Source organism: Cydia fagiglandana, chromosome 5, assembly GCF_963556715.1.
Source record: "Cydia fagiglandana chromosome 5, ilCydFagi1.1, whole genome shotgun sequence".
Taxonomy (NCBI): domain Eukaryota; kingdom Metazoa; phylum Arthropoda; class Insecta; order Lepidoptera; family Tortricidae; genus Cydia; species Cydia fagiglandana.
Genome location: NC_085936.1, coordinates 4,201,662 through 4,222,617, shown reverse-complemented (window position 1 = coordinate 4,222,617; position 20,956 = coordinate 4,201,662). Strand labels below are relative to the sequence as shown.

The window sequence follows — 20,956 nt, the reverse complement described above, 5'->3', positions numbered from 1 at the left end:
CGTATCATAAAATTACACTTAATGAGTACCTTAATGATTGATATTAAGATTCAAAATGCAGTGACCTGCCGGTTTTGATACCGCGGTTTGCCGCGCGGAAGGCGATGACGTCACGACTTTCGCTTTTCACTGCCAAGGCGCGCGCGGCGCGACCGATGACATGATCTTTGTAACGTTAAGTCACTTTTGGTGACAATATGAAACGTAGCTGCTGTCTTTGTCTCTCAGCTTGAGTGTGAAAGAGATACGGGTAATTTATAAAGGTTATTTCGTGAAACGAATGTGATAAACTCTTGATCTTAATTGAGTGGAGAGGTGAATGAATAAAACGCTGCTATTGTCTCGTGACAAGCAAGATCATTGATTTAAGTTAGTGCCTATGAAGTCGACAGTAATGACAACAGCTATGAACATTGTTATATTATTATAGGCAATAAATGTAAATGGCTATTAGTTTCAATTATAACACAAACAATATAGTCTATTAATCACAGTAATTGCATTATAAAGCAACATGTTTTTCTCAGTCATGCGTGGCAGCATCTAGTTTTTCTTTTTAACCTCTTTCCGCCCATACGTCAAACCTTGCCAAGCAAAATGAAATTTTATTTTGTCAACACAGAGTTCAAATTAGAATGGAACAGGAGACCTTTTTATAGGTCTCTGGGCGGCTAGAGGCCAACTTCCAAATCCCAAAGGAGGAGGTTATCGATTATCTCCGTCATTGCTGGACCGATTTTGAAAATTATTTTTTGATTGTATGTATATGCATACAGATTGGTCCCGTTTTTGTCAAAACCCAGTTCTGTTGATGGGATCTTTTCTACATAGCGCACCATCTACTATACTCTTTCACCGGGCGCCATTGAAGTCGGTTTTTCTTTCTTAAAAATTATTATATACTCAATACAATATCTACCTATTACACAATACACTTCTTTTTTTTTTGTTATTACGAGAATGACGGATAAATACTATGGTTCGATAACTATCATTCGATGACTTTACATATTCAGTCGACGAGAAAGGTCAAACTGTGGTCATAAGTATATTCGTTGAAAGATCCATAATCCTCGATAGTAATATCGCAGCAAATGTCGGAAACTGTTGGAAAACCTCATATCTCGAAATGGTTTTCGAAATAGAACATTAAGGCGCTCTTATAGTTGAGTTTTACGTTTCCGAGGGGGTGAAGCAGACGAGTGGTAGAACAGGCGGGCGGGCGCCCCGCGCGCCCCGCCGCACCATTCCCGCGCAGCACGTCTACATCCTTATTCTGGCGCCATCGGTATTCTGAATATTCTGATTTGTCAGTTCCGGGATTTTTTCCGGCAAATAATATCGAATAAGGTTTATTAACAAATTCGTAATTTAATGAGTACTTAATGAAGTTATATACAATATGAGAGTATACCCCGACAAACTAAGAACCTAATCAAATTATACCCAATTACTATGAGACAGAAATTAGTACTTAAGTACTTACCTTAAAAATATAATAGAGTTAGACCAAGAAAATTCTGCAACACGCAGTGCAAGTGTTATTTTGAACGACAAACCTTCATGAAATTATGATTAACACTTGCACTGCGTATGCAATCATCAAAATCGTCGCAGACTTAGTCTAATTCTAGAAGTCAATTTCGGGAAAGTAGGTATTGAAAATAAGGAAGAATACTGTAGTTCGTTTTTTTTAGCATTAGAAAGTACTTGAAAGAAGGTAAGCGATCTAGACATGTCTTTTAATTGAAAAGCGCTTTTTAAAAATCAGTAACTATTACTTATGAAAGCTTATTTTATATATTAGGACTTTTATTTTATATAAAATCAATCAACATTTGGCATGATGTGTCACATCCCCGTAGCTGCAGGCGTCCATAGGCTATGGTGAATGCGGGTCGTATGCTGGCTTGCCACCAGTGTGGTATATAAGAACAGCATTTTTTGGAATAAATTTCCATATAGCAGGGTACGGACTTGGCGGAAATAAGGTAGAAATACTAGTGCTCAACGCTGCACTAGTATTCGACACGGGCACTTTATGTCAAAGTGACAAGAATTAAATTTGTATACAGAAAGATCGTCGCCGTTCAAATTTAACCTATATTACTTTGACATAAAGTATAGTGTGTAGCTTTCAAATAGAGCTCATCGGCTAATCCTATTGTTAGACCGGGAGATAGTGACACATTTTACTGGGTCATTTGTACCAGTATGGCGGTTCGTCAGGGGTCTAAGCACGTAATGAAGGAAAGAAAAATGGTGGTCATAGCGCTGGTACCGGCGGCCCAATCGCGTGGGCGTTAGTCGAACGTGTCGGATAAAATACGAGTGTCGAACGATTTGTTCCACAAAAATCCTCGTATTTTCCGATAGTCCATAAAAAAGAAGTAGGCGGTAGCGTAATGCCATACTTCTCCGGTGTGACTTACAGCCCGCCATACTGAGGCGAACACATTAATTTAAAAAAAACAATTCAACCATTTGTGCCAAGCTAATTTTTGCACAGGTGATCATCGTCGAGCAGCCATTCATGGACATCACCATGCCATACTCTTCGGACGGTTCCAAATGGCCGCCATACCGCCGCAAGGGAGTTATTATTTTTTTTTGCTAAACGATTTGTACCAGTATTGCATTTAAATTTTTGGAAAGTATTTGATAAAATGTGACCGTTATTATAATTGCCATACTTATAGTAGGGGGAAAAAGTGCTGCCATACTTGAAAAACTTATTTAATCGACAAATTTCAAAAATACGACTATGTATACGTAAAATATTTTTTTACAGCATGGCATCATCATATTCTGTTTGTTTGGATACAATTATAACTAAAAAAAAATATTTCAGATTATAACTACGGGGCGGACGACTGTGAGACTTAAGCCAAGACTTAAAACAAAAAACAATTTTTTGACGATTTGTACCAGTATGGCATTTGGATTTTTGGAAATTATATGATGCAATGTGACCATTATTATATTTGCCATACTTCTAATAGGGGGAAAAGGGGACACCATACTTGAAGTAAAAAAAAAAAATTGTACACATTTGCCACCTCCTACTGGTATGGCATTATGAGATTTCCATTTATGATCACACAGAAAGTCTTGAAAAAAAATTACAAGATGGTACAAATCGTTTAGCAATAAAAAAAAAATTAACTCCTTTGCGGCGGTATGGCGGCCATTTGGAACCATCCGAAAAGTATGGCATGGTGATGTCCATGAATGGCTGCTCGACGATGATCACCTGTGCAAAAATTAGCTTGGCACAAATGATTGAATTGTTTATTTTTAATTAATGTGTTCGCCTCAGTATGGCGGGCTGTAAGTCACACCGGAGAAGTATGGCATTACGCTACCGTCTACTTCTTTTTTATGGACTATCGAAAAATACGAGGATTTTTGTGGAACAAATCGTTCGACACTCGTATTTTATCCGACACGTTCGACTAACGACCACGCGATTGGGCCGCCGGTACCAGTGCTATGACCATCATTTTTATTTCGTTCATTACGTACTTAGACCCCTGACGAACCGCCATACTGGTACAAATGACCCAGTAAAATGTGTCACTATCTCCCGGTCTATATATGTCTATTGTTAAGTAAAACCGCACGTGCTACTTACGTGCAAAAAAGGATCTTAATTATTTTATTTGGCACCTGAGCGCCGGCTAGGCCAACGCTCAACAAACCAGTGTAGGTAGGCTCTCCGATAACGCGCCTTTGTGTCATCTCGATGACACATTTGAGACTGGTTCCGTAGCGTTCGACTCGCCGCACTCAGTAACCGGAGTACGTATTTTTTATGCAGGTGGTTGTGGCACGTGGCATGAGCGGTTTTACTTAACAATAGACAATAGGATTAGCCGTCGAGCTCTATTTGTAAGCTACACACTATACCCATGTCGAATACTAGTGCAGCGTCGAGCACTAGTACTTCTACCTTACCTAATATTAAACACAAAACCATTTTAGGCATTTTTCGACCACTTCCCTTAAAACGCATGTAGGTAACTCGGATACTAAAAGCGGTGAAATGGTTAGGTACCACCATACACTAACCACTCCCACATAGGTATTTGAATCCCGTACACATATGTTTAAAAATGATTCAATTTGAAATAGCCTTTAATAATAATAAAATATGTTTACACAATTTATCAATCGTGACTGAATTCCGGATTGGTTAGATGGGTGTGCGCCTTTGCTTCCCAACTTGTTATAAAATGACAATATGACGGGCGAATGTCTGAAATGTCACAGTAATTAAGAATTATTTTGCTTTTCTTCGTAAGAATGTTGAAAAACATTGTGTGTATAACATATTTGCATATTTATACAGTGGTTACCCATTTTATGAAACGTCCAATAAACTAGCATAGGTCCGACGCTGGCAGTGGCCACGGGCGTACTGGCGCGGGGAATGGGCGCAAGGTATTGCCGCGTAGGGTGTAATTTAGTAGGCAAAAGTTGAATTCATAAAATTATGAATGAAAAGATTAACGTATCGATAAAAGAACCAGCAAAAACGAAGATTTGCTTAAAAGCTATCGAATGAGGTAAGTTTCATATCCATTTTCGTCGTAGTACTTCTAAAATATGGATCAAAATACAGCTTTAAGCATGTTTTCAACTTAAGATTCTATCGAGAAAATAATGAGCCGTTGTGTTTCTGACAAGCAATAACGTAGTTCAAGGACTAAAGTTATACATACTAGAAAATAATGCATGAAATCCTTGTAAAAGTCTGTAAATATGGTTACAAAAAGCGCATTTTACTACACACCGCGCCTTAAAAAAAATTACAATCTTAACGGCGCGATTCGGGAAATGAATTAGAGATTCATTCATTAGACATGAAATAGTAAAGATATGTAACGTCCCACGGCAAAAGGTACCATTGCCCCGGCTGAATATTGGAGTGGCGTTAATAATAGCGTAAGCGCCAACCGCCATAAGGTACCTTTTGCCGTGGAACGTCACATATCTTTACTATTTCATGTCTAATGAATCTCTAATTCATTTCCCGAATCGCGTCAGAATTCATCAACAGCACAATCAACGATAGAATATAACATTATGACAACATTCTACATCCAACCATCCATCCAATAATCCATCGTTATGTTACATCCTGATCTGTCATGTCATGTCACTTAGAACTCAAGTTCTACCAGGTTGCTTTGATGGCGCCTGTTATATTTTTGAAATTTTGTTCATCCTGTCTTCTTATTACAAACATGAAAAATACTGCGCAGCTTTTTTTTTGTAGTTCGGATCCTGCTTCGAACATAATACAGGGTGATTTCTGGGTCGTGATCCGGAACCACTTTTTCTGACTCTGTAAGTGTAAATGATCCACATTATCATATGGTAGTGTGATGAATCAAAGTCCTTCGTACAATCAATTACTTTTATTTTACTCCAACTTCTTACTTCAACACTCTGACAATATTTAGTTAACAAGCCGTACCCTTCGTGCTACATGTTACTGGTTCAAGCGCCAAGCGAGAATGATCCCTCCATCCCATGGTAAGTTACATTTTATACTTTTCCCTCATTAGCATTGGCGGGTAGGAGAGTAGGGTCATTTTCGCGACTACCCACAGATTAATTAACAAATATTCGGGTAAACACAAATCACATTTTTAATCACTACCCACTGAATGCCATAAGTTTAACATAACTCACGCAAAATAATTATAATTTATTCTTGAAATCTTATGAAATATCACACTCGGCCATCCGACTGCGTGCTACCTCCGGTGCACGATCAACAATAATATCACACTCGGCCGTGTTGCCTATTGCCTTTTCAATCCTATTTTAGTTAAAAGTAGTCTATTTATACAATACCAATACTCTTCATTGTAATCATTGTACACCAGAATACAATAAAATAATACAAAGAATTACAGCAACTTAAGTAGAGGTAAACTTCAAATTATTTAATTTACTCATGGTAGCAGGTATTGCAGATGTAAACGGTATTTATTCTTCAGACTAGTATTATTGTTACATAAAAAGGGATATTTAAATACCTACTTGTACTACTAATCATGTAAAGGTTCACGAAATACATCGTCCACACTGTCAAACCCTTTACTTTTACTAAAATTTACATCCCCATACGATAAGTTATTTTACCTAATTACACGCAGGGTTATAGACACATTATTATCGGCACGTGCTTATAGAATATAAGCCCAAATTTCATTGCATTGATTTTAGTACTGTAACATACTTATTTTCAATTAAGTTCTACTTATAACAAACATGACGCGAGCAATAAATTTTTGCCTGATATAAGAAGAAAGAAACAACTTCCACAGCATGAGCGATAATAATTGACATTAATAATCGAATTTTTAGACCTTCCATAGTAAATGTAGGAACTGTTTATGGAAATAATATTTTGGGGAAGCTACGTGATTACATTAACGGCTTAATCAGGTTTGTAATTAACAGATGCAATTATCTAATGATTTTTTTCTCTGAAATCAGATGTTTCTTTTTCAAATTACAATACTTTAGTTACAAACTTGATGACGTCCTCCACTGTAAGTCCCTCTTGAGCGTCGCCTTCTTCGTACTGGTCATCTGAGAGAGGCCCCGTCGTCAGCGCCTACTGTGGTGACGACATCTGTCTTCAGGCCCCTCACGCTCGGCTGTCGCAGTCCACAGCGTCCTCTGTGGTAGATTCACCGTCGCTGACTTTCAGCGTCTACCGCTCGCGACTCTGCATCCGTCGTGCTCGTGACGACAGTCTAGGTGATCTCGGGTGTCAATATCGGAATCCATTTTACCCTGTAATTAAATTTCAGTGCGCTGCATGATTGGTTGTTAAACTTTGTTATCACCCTACGCCAGCGAGTTGTTAAACTCTTTAAACTCAAAATAAACTGTTTAACTCAAAATAAAACTCTATTAACTCAAAATAAAACTCTATTAACTCAAAATAAAACTCTTTAAACTCTATTAACTCAAAATAAAACTCTTTAAACTCTATTAACTCAAAATAAAACTCTTTAAACTGTTTAACTCAAAATAAAACTCTTTAAACTGTTTAACTCAAAATAAAATTCTTTAAACTGTTTAACTCAAAATAAAACTCTTTAAACTGTTTAACTCAAAATAAAACTATACTGTTTTAACTCAAAACAAACCGTTTAACTCAAAACACACAGTTTAACTCAAAACACACAGTTTAACTCAAAACAAACAGTCAATTTCAAAACAAACAGTTTAACTCAAAACAAACAGTTTAACTCAAAACAAACAGTTTAACTCAAAATAAACAGTTTAACTCAAAATAAACTGTTTAACTCAAAACAAACAGTTTAACTCAAAACAAACAGTTTAACTCAAAACAAACAGTTTAACTCAAAACAAACAGTTTAACTCAAAACAAACAGTTTAACTCAAAACAAACTCTTTAACTCAAAACAAACTCCTTAACTCAAAACAAACTCTTTAGCTCAAAACAAACTCTAACTCAAAACGAACTCTCTAACTCAAAACGAACTCTGTAACTCAAAACGAACTCTGTAACTCAAAACGAACTCTCTAACTCAAAACGAATTCTCTAACTTAAAACGAACTCTTTAACTCAAAACGAACTCTTTAACTCGAAACGAACTCTTTAACTCGAAACGAACTCTTTAACTCGAAACGAACTCTTTAACTCGAAACTAACTCTTTAACTCGAAACTAACTCTTTAACTCAAAACTAACTCAAACTCAAAACTAACTCAAACTCAAAACTAACTCAAACTCAAAACTAACTCAAACTCAAAACTAACTCTTGAACTCAAAACTAACTCTTTAACTCAAAACTAACTCTTTAACTCAATTAACTCTTTAACTCAATTAACTCTTTAACTCAATTAACTCTTTAACTCAATTAACTCTTTAACTCAATTAACTCTTTAACTCAATTAACTCTTTAACTCAATAAACTCTTTAACTCAATTAACTCTTTAACTCAATTAACTCTTTAACTCAATTAACTCTTTAACTCAATTAACTCTTTAACTCAATTAACTCTTTAACTCCATTAACTCTTTAACTCCATTAACTCTTTAACTCCATTAACTCTTTAACTCAATTAACTCTTTAACTCCATTAACTCTTTAACTCCATTAACTCTTTAACTCCATTAACTCTTTAACTCCATTAACTCTTTAACTCGATCCAACTCTTTAACTCGATACAACTCTTTAACTCGATACAACTCTTTAACTCGATCCAACTCTTTAACTCGATCCAACTCTTTAACTCGATCCAACTATTTAGGTCGATCCAACTCTCTCGATTCAGCTCTAACTCGATTCAGCTCTCTAACTCGATTCAGCTCTCTAACTCGATTCAGCTCTCTAACTCGATTCAGCTCTCTAACTCGATTCAGCTCTCTAACTCGATTCAACTCTCTAACTCGATTCAACTCTCTAACTTAATTCAACTCTCTAACTTAATTCAACTCTCTAACTCAATTCAACCCTCTAACTCAATTCAAGTCTCTAACTCAATTCAAGTCTCTAACTCAATTCAACTCTCTAACTCAATTCAACTCTCTAACTCAATTCAACTCTCTAACTCAATTCAACTCTCTAACTCAATTCAACTCTTTAACTCAATTCAACTCTTTAACTTAATTCATCTTTAACTCTTTACTCTTTAACTCTTCAGATCCTAACTCTGACTTTCGACCACATCTATAGACTCTCTGGCAGCACACTACGTGCCCACACTCATAAACAGCACAGCTTCATGGCTGTAGACTCTAGCAGCACACTACATAGCCGCACTCATAAACAACACATCTACATGGCCGTAGACTTTAGCAGCACACTACATGGCCGCACTCATAAACAGCACATCTACTTGACTGTAGACTCCAGCAGCACACTACATGGCCGCACTCATAAACAACACATCTACTTGGCTGTAGACTCCAGCAGCACACTACATGGCCGCACTCATAAACAACACATCTACATGGCTGTAGACTCGAGCAGCACACCTACATGGCCTCGCCCATGAACAGCACATCTACATGACTATCGACTTTCTAGCTGCGCACTACATAACCGCACTCATAAACAGCACATCTACATGGCTGTGGACTTTCTGGTAGCACACCTAATAGATGGCTGCACTCATAAACAGATGCACTCCTAAACAGCTCGCCTACATGGCTCAAAATAATTCAACTAAAAAATCAAAGCGATCACACATAACTGGCTCATTAGACGTTGGGTCTAGCTATAACATACCACCTCCAAACAAACCTAAATGGTACCCGTAATATAGTAGTCTTAATATCCATTTGCAGTGAACTCAATAACAGATCTCATGTGGTTTGTTTGTCCTGTACCCAATGATACTATCAAAAACATATATATTCAAACCACTAATCATAGGATCAAGCTCTTGTGTACGTAGTATAATATTAAATATATGTAGGTAATAACGTGGCAACTAGATCTTTCTTCCCGTACTCAGGTAATGGAACATCGGGTCCACGAGCAACATAGCACTTGTTATAGGGTACCGCCTATATGATATGTTACGATATATAGCTTCCCCATAGTTCAACAATTTATCAATCAGCGCCAGAGTTCTCATATTTAATAAAGCAGGAGCGATAACGGACCGCGCGCGCCGTGTGCATACCCCGCCATCAACTCAATATTCATTCAGCCGGTGACCGAAACAATAAAAATTATAAAACAACTCAAAAAATAAAATAAAAATAGTCTTGGAGTCGATGAAATCCCGCCCGTTCTTGTAAAGTTAGCACAGCCACTGACAAAACTGATTAACCAGTCATTTAATCAAGGAATATTCCCGGACTTACTTAATATCCATGAAATATCCATTATTAAACCCATATTTACAAACGGTGACGTAATCCATCCAAACCAATATCGACCTATCGCACTCTTACCCGATTTTATCTTAATAAATGGAGTCTAACACAACTTTTTCGTAAAGTACAGTATTTTATCATTTACATTTTATTAATACATACAGAACATCTTAGGTCATAAAGACAACAGAACACATAGTTTAGGATTTTTGGTGGACATGACAAAAGCGTATAAAAAAGTATCACACGAAATCTTACTCTGTAAATTGTACGGGATGGGAATACGCGGCACTCTGTATATTTGGTTCAAATCAAATCGTACCTCTGAGACCGTAAACAATGCGTACAAGTAGAACACTTAGATAAGGACCGCGAGGAACTAAAGACCGTGACATCAAAATCGCGTCATATTGTTTATTCCATTATGTCAATATTTCAGGGAAGCGTTTGTGGATGCCTACTATTTCTTGACCTGCCAAAGATACTTAACACAGACACAACCTGCGTTATGTTTGCTGACGAAGCCTTTCTTCAAGATCATGGACTAACACTTTGTAATTCAGTGCAGACTGACATAAAGGAATCAAAAAGTGACACAACATTCAACAAAAACTGAAATAATTACTTCTAGAACACGCTTATTACTCAATTGACGAATCTATATTATCTATGCAAAACGATTATTGATTCCAACACATCGTATTGAATAGGGTTCTAAGTCCTAACAGTTACCTCCCATTATTAATTACTTATTTACCTACTATAACATTTTCACTTATTATAATTAATAATTTTACTTGTAAAAATTGAATGACATGAAAAATTTACCAATAAAAATCTGTATAACAAAGACATTAGGGTCTGACCCGTCTGACTATGATGGTACACCACCTACATGGTGACTACACTGTTAATGACAACGTGTCATTAACCTAATGGAACCCTTTATTCATTTCAGAAACCAATCAAAGGCGTTATCATGTATGACTTTACTAATTAGATAATTTAGCTCATACTATTTATTAGAATAGATTAAGATCAGTATTCGAAACTCACGTATATATTCAATATGCATGATGTAAATACTTTCATTTTAACGACAGCAAGTATTTAAACTAAATCTGCATGAAAACAGAGCACTTCACGCTGTATGTTTCTTCACAATATGGGCTATTTAAATTTAAAACCACTCTGTTAAATGAAATTGTTCCTTTAATGACAATAAACTTACCTACTTGCCTATAACCGTACACGTACAATTATACATGTTTGTATCTTAATTGCTAATGGATTCATTAAATATTTATCCAAATCGTATCCAATTTCACTATAATCGCGATCACGTATCGTATATGCCTATGCTCGGCTAAACATCGATATTACACAAAATAAGTGTTCCGTAAACAAAGTTTTGTACGGAACACTAAAAATAACATACTACTACACTGTACACACTAATCGTAAGTAAGTATTCAAATTCTAAGACAACTTGTAACCACGGTCTTATCTTAAACATGGCTCTTGTAAAAAAAATAAGGTTAACTCGCTCAATACCTGTACCGATTTTGATTACCAGCAGAATTCTAAATTATGTAATAAGTCTGCATTCGTTACTTCAACTTGACCATGATCGCGAATCTACATGTATTCTTAATCAGGTTTTGAGGTTACAAGCATTGCAACTTAAAACTTACTACCATATTATTAACGTCTGAGTATATAAAATATGTATATGTATACTAGGTACTCACACGTTCTAGTCCTTTTATGGGCGCCGTTGATCACCGCTTCTGACTTGTGATGAATCAAAGTCCTTCGTACAATCAATTACTTTTATTTTACTCCAACTTCTTACTTCAACACTCTTTGACAATATTTAGTTAACAAGCCGTACCCTTCGTGCTACATGTTACTGGTTCAAGCGCCAAGCGAGAATGATCCCTCCATCCCATGGTAAGTTACATTTTATACTTTTCCCTCATTAGCATTGGCGGGTAGGAGAGTAGGGTCATTTTCGCGACTACCCACAGATTAATTAACAAATATTCGGGTAAACACAAATCACATTTTTAATCACTACCCACTGAATGCCATAAGTTTAACATAACTCACGCAAAATAATTATAATTTATTCTTGAAATCTTATGAAATATCACAGTAGTATTTGATTAAAAGATAATTATATAATTATTCTTATTTCTCAAGTAAAATTAATTTTATACTAAGTAATTATGGTCACCCTATGACTTTTGACATACGCTGTATGGAAAGCGACAAGACGTCACATTGAGTAGGGTCACCAAATTGTATGCAAAAATGTTTTTTCCTACTCGTCATCTGGAAAATAATCATCATTATTGGTGATAAACAATAATTAACAACATCATTAGGCTCATCTTTGGATTCTGTATAATGTTTGGCTCTCTTGCTCCACGACCCCGAAATCACCCTGTATATTGCTCAACAGTCATCAATCGGGCACTTCTCACACCAAAGTGCCCATTCTCCGTACAAGTCTCAAGTACAAGTACTCAATAGGTACTAATGAACTAATTTACAGTCATTGCGAGAACTTGCAAACTCTTTATTCGTGGTAAATTACTATTCATCTTTATGAGTCTTGCGTAATCCGTGCGTAAAATAATGCAAGACTGGGTGCATAAGCAAAACGAGAAGAACATGTTTAAGTAACTCGAAGTAGCTAATAAATACTGCAGCTGTACATTATGTTATAATCGACAACGGATCGATGCACGTTATGCATATACAAATGTAATTGCTGCTGCAGAAGCGTTAGGTGCAGACAACAGCACTCTTTAAACAGTGCATCGGTGGACCTTACTGCCAGTTGACAGTGTGGGCAATGCGGATTTTGAAATAGATATCTATTAGATATCTTTTAGACATCACCAAGATACGATAACGATATGTTTAAGATCTAACCTGTCAAATTTGACATTTGCGCGATTCTGGAGATACTCTTGAACGATTTACACAGGATATGTAAGAGCGTGCGACTTTCAATCCGAAGGTCGCGGGTTCAAACCCCAGCTCGTACCAACGAATTTTTCGGAACTTATGTACGAAATATCAACCAGTAGCTTTTATTGAAGGAAAACATCGTGAGGAAACCGGACTAATCCCAGTAAGGCCTAGTTTAGTTTAAGGTCAAATGGCATTCGCTTTCGTAAAATCTAGTGCCTACGCCAATTCTTGGGATTTGTTTTCAAGCGGACCCCAGGCTCCCTTACATAAGCCGTGGCAAAATGCCGGGACAACGCGATAAGATGATGGTTCTATAAAGTTCACAGCGTAAGGAAAGATCTATGAACTAAGTAACTTGTTTAATTCTCTTTCAGTTATGGATGATCGTGTGCCTGACGACCTCACTGGCAGCGCCGTCACCACAACAGCTGGGACTTGACATCATTGACCTGGCTGCTATTAGTAGAATGTCTCCAAAACAGCTAGAAGCCCTAGCTGAGGGTCTAGCGGCCGAGGAAATCATGAGGTACCTACTCACATTGAAATAAATAAAAAAGATATGTTGAGTAATTTTGACTTGATTGAACAGTCAAACTTTTTGTGGTCCAAATACAGGGCTTAACTTTTCCCATTAGCAGAAGGAAATTCCTGTAAAACCACATTCGTTTTGTAGCCATGACCATTTATGCCATTTATATTAAGCTGAAGTCATCCATAATTCTACCTAATCCTGCTTGAATTAGGTAACCTAAAAAGATATCTTTTTCTAGGACAAAGAGGTCATCAGCACAAGCCATTAGCTCGGTCGTCTCGAAAGCATCATCAGCGTCATCCCTAGGCAGCAAGATCGGACTCCTCGGTCAAGCATCATCAGGGGCACTGACTTTCATCGCCTCTGCTTCAAGCAAGTCAGGCCAACACGACGAACATCCTGGATATTCTTATGAACCGGTATAGTAAACGCACCTTTTTTTACTGAGGTCAGGTTTTTGAACAATGCTCGGATACCGGGTAAAATTTCAGACCGTTATCAAGTAAAATCTTTCCGTTTTGGTTTCGTTGTGCCAATAAGCCAAATAAATCCTGTTCGCCCGTTATTCTGCTGGTCGGTTACACCAGTATATTAAAGTTACCTACAATTAAAGTTCTTTAAACTTTCAAGTCTAAAAAAAAGTTCGGAGTGTAACAAAAAAAGACCGCTTAAACCTGTGACTAGCTTTGTTTATGAGCCTTTTGTACAAAAAATCTGTAGGGTGATTGAAATAGATAAAACATTTATCGCAAATACACATTTACGTTTGTATTTTGTTGTCAAACAATCAATAGGAAATTATCACAGAAGCACTCGATAATTTCCCACGATTTCTTTACAGGAAAATGACACATGCCATTTTTTTTTTCATAACAATGACATGATACTGATTTTATTGATTTTAAATCTCCATTCCAAATTTAATATTTTTTTAAATTGCAGCATAAAGTTTTTATTTAAAATTTAGCCACAACAACAATGCGGTTTTGTTGTTGCGATGTAAAATATCGCAATATGGATAACGTCACTTGTGGTCACAGTCGTATTTTCCCGTTACATATTATGTAACACCTGATACTGATTATGTAGTTGGTAGGTACCATATCTGTAAATTAATAAATTCTATCAATAAATCAGAAACTTATTTCGTAAATACAAAATGCGGTAAGGAGCTGAAATTAAACTATTTTTAGTAGCTATAATATTATGTAATTCTGCTGAAATTAAATAGTTATAGCTTAATGATAGGTAGTGATTTAATCTATTGTTGCAAGTTCCGGATCACTTTCATGTAGTATCCTACCTATAGATTTTAATGGTAATCCATATCGAGTAACTGTTTTACATAAAAATCTTCTCTTCTTCTTCTTCTTCAGCGTGTGCTCGCCCACCGTTGGGCATACGCCTCTCCAATCTCTCTCCATTTTGAGCGGTTGTTGGTCACCCTTTTCCAGACTGGTCCCGCAGTCTCCTTTATGTAATACCATACCATAAAAATACAATACCAATACTCTAAGCGACACTTGCACTATCCCACTAACCCGGGTTTAACCGGTTAAACCGTTAACCTAGTGTCAAATTGTACTGGTGACCATGGTAACCAGTTAACCCCAGGTTAGTGGGATGCTGCAAGTGGCGGTTAGGGCCACTAAACTTGCACATCTCAATACAGAAAACCATACAATGAATACAAAATAATTAAATTACATATTCACCAGTCACGAATATTTTTAAACTTCAATAGATTTTAAACCAACACATATATCCGCAGCAAGAAAGCAAAGTCGACTTCTGGGGTCTCAAGAAGTCCATCCTCTACACTCTACTACAAGCAGTGAAGGCCATCACCGGAGGGGTGACCATCTTGAAGGGTCAGCTGATCAAGGGCGGCGGCGCGCTGGCATCGACCTTGGGCAAGGTCATATCGGTCAAGGGTGAAGCTGTCAGCAACTTTGGCAAGAAAATCGTGTCGTCAGCCGCTTTAAGCCATAAGAAGCCATGTAAGTGTTTTACAATAATTGGCCGGAACTGATTCATCTAGTTAATTTATTTATTTATTTATTTATTTACTTGGGAAACATACAGCACATAATAATACAATAAGGTAAAAGATATAGTTAAAACATAAGCCAAAACAGTTTCCACTTATAGCTAATACAAAATTCCTTTGCTCCGAAAAAAAGTACAATTATTAAGTATTTTGAATTTAGAAGTTGGTTAAACAGTAACATTCAGCAAGTAAGATATTCCACAAGAACAATTAAAATATATATGTATATATATATATATAACAAGCATCAATTAGAATTGATGCTTTTTATATATATATATATATTTAAGGTTTGGATCTTGTTATAAAATTTAGACGTCGCTCATACTAATGAGTCGTGCGAAATTTACTTGGGAACTGTCATTACGCATCTCGCTTGCACTTATAGATTCAAGTGAAATCTACTGTTAGCTTAGAGCATTTGATAACCGGAGTCGCCTTTAAGAGCTTACTCCTTTGGCGAAAAACTTGCACAATAGTGCAAACTTTTGTATGGACTGACATGGCTCTTTGTACGTTACGTACAAATCATGTAGAAATAGAATTGACGTCCCCTCCCCTGCAAAAATCGGCAGACTGTTTCGTAAAGAGAATGACAGCGATGACATCTCCAGTTACTAATTGATTTAAGACTGTGAGTCATGTCACGGTCGTATCATAACAAGATCAAAACTGTAACAAATGGCTTAGTCAGAATCGGCCTCTGGGTTTTAATTGTCGTGAAAATAATCTCGCAGAGTTACGGGTATGTTGTTAGATCCGTATGTACAGTCAGCATCATTAGTAGTATGAAACAAAGGGCCAAAAGTTCCTATCTCCCACTCTAGAATACTTAAACAAATAGGCAGAGATACTAGAGATATATTTCTACAGTTCACGATAAAAAGTATCACCTCCTCCACGCTGAGGGTCGTGAAATCCCCGTGGAATCAGCTTCTCTTTGACGGTGTCCCGCGATCTGAGCGGCTACCGCGAAAACCGACATTCGCTAATTGCGGGGATCTTTCTCTTTTACTCCAATGAAGGAGTAATTAGAGTGACAGAGAAAAATCCCTGCAATTTGCGAACTTCGACTTTCGCGGTTATAGCCCTGTGCCTGTTCTTAGCATCGTGAAGCGCGCCATCATGCGACGTATGCATTGATTGTCCGGGGTAGAACGGACTTGATCTGGAAAGTATCTAATACAGCCGAGTTGTCCAACATACATATCTATTATTGTTAAGCTGTTACAGAATGGTAAATACTTTTGACGGTATATTTTTTTTGTCCCCGGGCACTGATGGGAATAGATGCATTCATATAAATCATTCCCGTCTGCCCCCGCCACATGTATGGCGGCGGTCACGTGACAAAAGACAAATGAGAATACACGCTTTTAACACGTAAAACGGCCTGGCCACGACATTGGTCTAAGGCGATCGGCGGCGGCGGTAAGTCGCAAAAACAATAACCCGGCGACGCATAATGCATGCCACGAGCCTTGTCGCCGAGCGGCAACGCGCGCGGCGTGCACCGGGCGACCGGCGGCGGCGGCGAGCGGGGAGAGGCGCGACTCGAACATTTGTATCGGGTAGCGCGGGCGATGCCACGACTTTAGAGCGGCGCGACCGGCCTAGGCGGCGCGACGGATCGAGCGGGGCGATGCGGAACAAAACATTTTGTTTTTTTTTCAAGCGACATGGAGACGGAAGGGTTTATTATTGAAATTTTTAATGTACTTTCGCGTATTTAAGTATCTTGTGACGTCTCCACACTTATTCTTGTGTAAGTACTCGTTTTTTGGAAGCTTTATATATACAATATATAAAATACTTAACTAGATGTAAATGAATTTGTCGTCCTGTATTTAGCCCATGCACCCATTGACAAACAATGAAATATATTCTAGGCACTTTTGAAAAAAAAAACATGATTTTAAATACGTCTACGTCCCAGCCGCTCCTAGTCGCTGCCGCCGCTACTGAAAGTACGTGGCATGCCTGGCGGTCGCTCGCGTTTTCCGCCCCGCCCGCCGCCCCGCCGATCGCCTTAGACCAATGTCGTGGCCAGGCCGTATAGTCTGATCTTTTTTTGTTGCTGACTGTACTCGTTAGTGAGAAAGTTCGTTGCAAAAGTTTCCTGCGATGTCACGTAAGATGCAGTGAAAGGGTTTATGGTTTGTAATCATTTTATGATTAAGTGTAATTCGTTTAGGACGCCCATTAAAATAATTTAGCATGAATTAGTACTTAATTAACATAAAGATATATTTATTTTATAATTTTACAGATATTTTTTCGATATAATATGTAAAACTTTCTTTTCGCGTTGTGAACACATATTATTAACCGCAACCACGACCATAGAAACCTGTGTCGAAACGTCGGTAAATACCTAAAGGTAATAAAATAAATTCACCATAGACCCGTCTATAAGTGTGAGTAAATTTTTCGATATCAGTAAGCATATAGGAAAACCATAAATGTCCTTATTTGTAAATCAAAATGGTTGCTAAATGTATACATTTAATTAATACATTTATCTCACATAGTAACGGTAAATGTTTTCCTGCTGGTTAATTATGTTTGTAGTTAATTATTATGACTCTTATTGTTAAATCATGCGTTTCTTCTTTCATATTTAAATTCAATGTTATTTTAACTGAAATATATTTCGGAAGTTTTCCCTAAAACTTCAACGAGACCGTGCAAATCGGACGCAGTGTGCCATGCCCCAAACATTTATATACTCACGTCAGAATATTTGAGGAAGGGCTATCCCCCCTACTAGCGTCTTTCGAGCGTCGGCGTCTAGTCAGCGCTATGGAAAATGGCGGTATCGTCATGGGTCGTCCCATTCCCATTCTACATTCTTCACAATCGTCGGTGGCTTTCAATGTAAAATGAGTGACGAAAGCAGAATAGGACTAATTTAGGAACTTGACGAAAAACTCATGGGACGACCCAAGACGATACCGTCCTTGCGCAGTTGCGCCTATGTTGCATCGAGCAGCAGGCAGCATAGAGTTAACTAGACACCGACGCTCGGGAGACTTTCACCATCAACATCTAGCCACTTGCACCATCTCACTAGCCCGGGGTTAACCGGTCAAACCATTAACCTAGTGTCAAATTGTCCTGGTAACCATGGTAACTCCAGATTTAACCGGTTAATCCCGGGTTAGTGGGATGGTGCAAGTGGCCCTATGGGTTGAAAACATACCCCGTATTCATAAAAATATGATCTGTTTGAATTTCCAGCACCGCCGGTATACGGCCCGCCGCCCGCGCACGTTGACTACCCGCCTAGCGCATACGGCGCGCCGACGGCCCCCGCGCATTACTCGGCGCCGACCGCGCCGGCGCACTACGGCGCGCCGTCAGCGCCCACAGGCTTCGCTTCGCACAAATACCCCTCGCATTTAGACGGTATGTAAACATGGTTACTTTGTTTGAGTTCGTCTTAAATTAGGATAAACTTGGCTCTGTTATCGACGCAGAACTTACTACTGTGCAAGCTTAGATAGAATAGACAGGCTCTGTTACACTAGCAGAAATTCGATTATTTATATCATAATTTGAATTTCTCAATCCACCTGCTGGATTCTGGAATTAGTGCATCATTAATAAAGGTTACTATGATATCATTAACTGTATATAATACGGTTAAGTGCGACTATTCCACGCCTGCGGCTTTTGAAGTAGTTACGGTCAGCCAAGAAAGTGGTCTACCACTTTTCGACTCTATCAATCAGATAATAGAGTCGAAAAGTGGTAGACCACTTTCTTGGCTACCTAACCTGTGGAGTATAGGCCAATTCGATATAATACTGATCTGTCTGTGTCGAAGTGAAGTTTTTGGTTGAAGAAATGTCACTTTTGACTCTGACAGTTTCATGTCGGGAACAGATTAAATAACTAAAACTTTAATTGGTCTGTTAGTGTATAAACTATTATGCAATAATAATAACATAATCGTGAAGATGTGTGTAATACAGCATAACCCCGGTAGATTGGTACAGTCACCTGCATAATATGTTACTCTTCGAAGGCCGCAAAAATATGTGACTCGCTTTTATGGCTCTAGAAATAAGATCGCATCAGATATTTTTGCGGCCTTTGTTGTGTAATATATTATTGCAGGTGATTGTACCATAACAAGTCAATATGATATCATCTTTGAAAGTGCGGAAGTTCAATCATTGAACTCAATTAAAATATTATATTATTATGTATACCTACAGACTGCTGGTACTTGAGTTTTTGATTACAGGTACCTATTTTATTGGAATAGAATAGTACATTAAATAGTTAGTATACATTATAATTACAATCTTAACCTAGTGTTAATAGTCGAAATAAGTTCTAGTCACTCGTCACATTCCTGCACATTAATAGGTTGGTACAGTCACCTGCAATAGTATGTTACTCTTTGAACGCTGCAAAAATATCTGACACGATCTTATTTGTAGAGTCCTAAGAGCGTGTCACATATTTTTGCCGCCTTCGGAGAGTAACATACTAGTGCAGGTGACTGTACATAATGGTTTATTTAGGTTTCTTTAATGGTTCAAAAATTTGGTCACCGACCACTTATTTAAACCTTAATTTGCCAATTAAACTTAATAATTGAAAATTGAAAAATGGTTTGTGTTATTCGAAATAAAAATATCGATTTGAATTGAATTCAAAAAGACGATAACACGTTGTGTAGGCCCTGGCCTCGTAATTAATTTCAAAACACGTACACGCAATACAAACAGTGTATTAGAACGAAATAATTCAAGGGATTATACCGAAGTTTTAACATAGCAGTACATTATTATAGACTTATCTGTAATTATAGTCAACCTTTTGTCGAATCACGTAAAATCGTAAAATTTTAATGAACTAAACATTACAAAATTTTCTCCTATGCCCAAGTGGTAATAACATTAATGCTACATTACTAAATATAAACACAATAAATACATCTATCGTATACAATACTATTGCTCTATGGTTAAATGTATGATACTGCAATGATATGTACCTAAAAGTGTTAATATAAAAACCTACAGTAGGTACAAAGTTTTTTGGTAGATATTTTGTATACAGACAACCATATAGATAACCATAATTTTTAGGCATTTAAAAGTTTTGACAGTTAGACAAAAAGCACGTTTTGTACAAACAGGTGCAAATACATACTGTATTAAATAGGAAGGGTAATAAATAAGCAATATAATATCATTACAAACAATAACCTGTGTCGTAATTGACACTTGAGCAGATTGTACATTTCTTCTCTTTACTTCTGTACTCCAGTACGCTAAAACATATTTTCACCACTCCGACTCATAAAGGATCTATTTATTCTTCTAAACCTGATGAGAAAGTATGTAGCATTTTGTCCACAAGATTAGCAGACTAAGTTGATGCTAATTTCGAGTTATTACCTCATGTTGGTTATTAGTAGCATTGACATTTAAATGTTGATCTTGAAAGATAAATATTTAATAACGTTTCTTTGGATTTGATTGGTAATACG

General features: G+C 37.3%; 1 protein-coding gene across 4 annotated transcripts in view; it reads left to right on the top strand.

Moving 5' to 3' along the window:
- Positions 1 to 20,956, top strand: part of LOC134664282 (uncharacterized) — a 49,936-nt gene that overhangs the window by 14,367 nt on the left and 14,613 nt on the right. For all 4 annotated transcript variants that reach the window (XM_063520837.1, XM_063520838.1, XM_063520840.1 and 1 more), the window contains exons 2-5: positions 13,240 to 13,391; positions 13,636 to 13,816; positions 15,169 to 15,397; positions 18,688 to 18,855. In XM_063520837.1, coding sequence (XP_063376907.1) covers positions 13,240 to 13,391; positions 13,636 to 13,816; positions 15,169 to 15,397; positions 18,688 to 18,855 — 730 coding nt within the window. The remainder of the gene's footprint in view (positions 1 to 13,239; positions 13,392 to 13,635; positions 13,817 to 15,168; positions 15,398 to 18,687; positions 18,856 to 20,956) is intronic.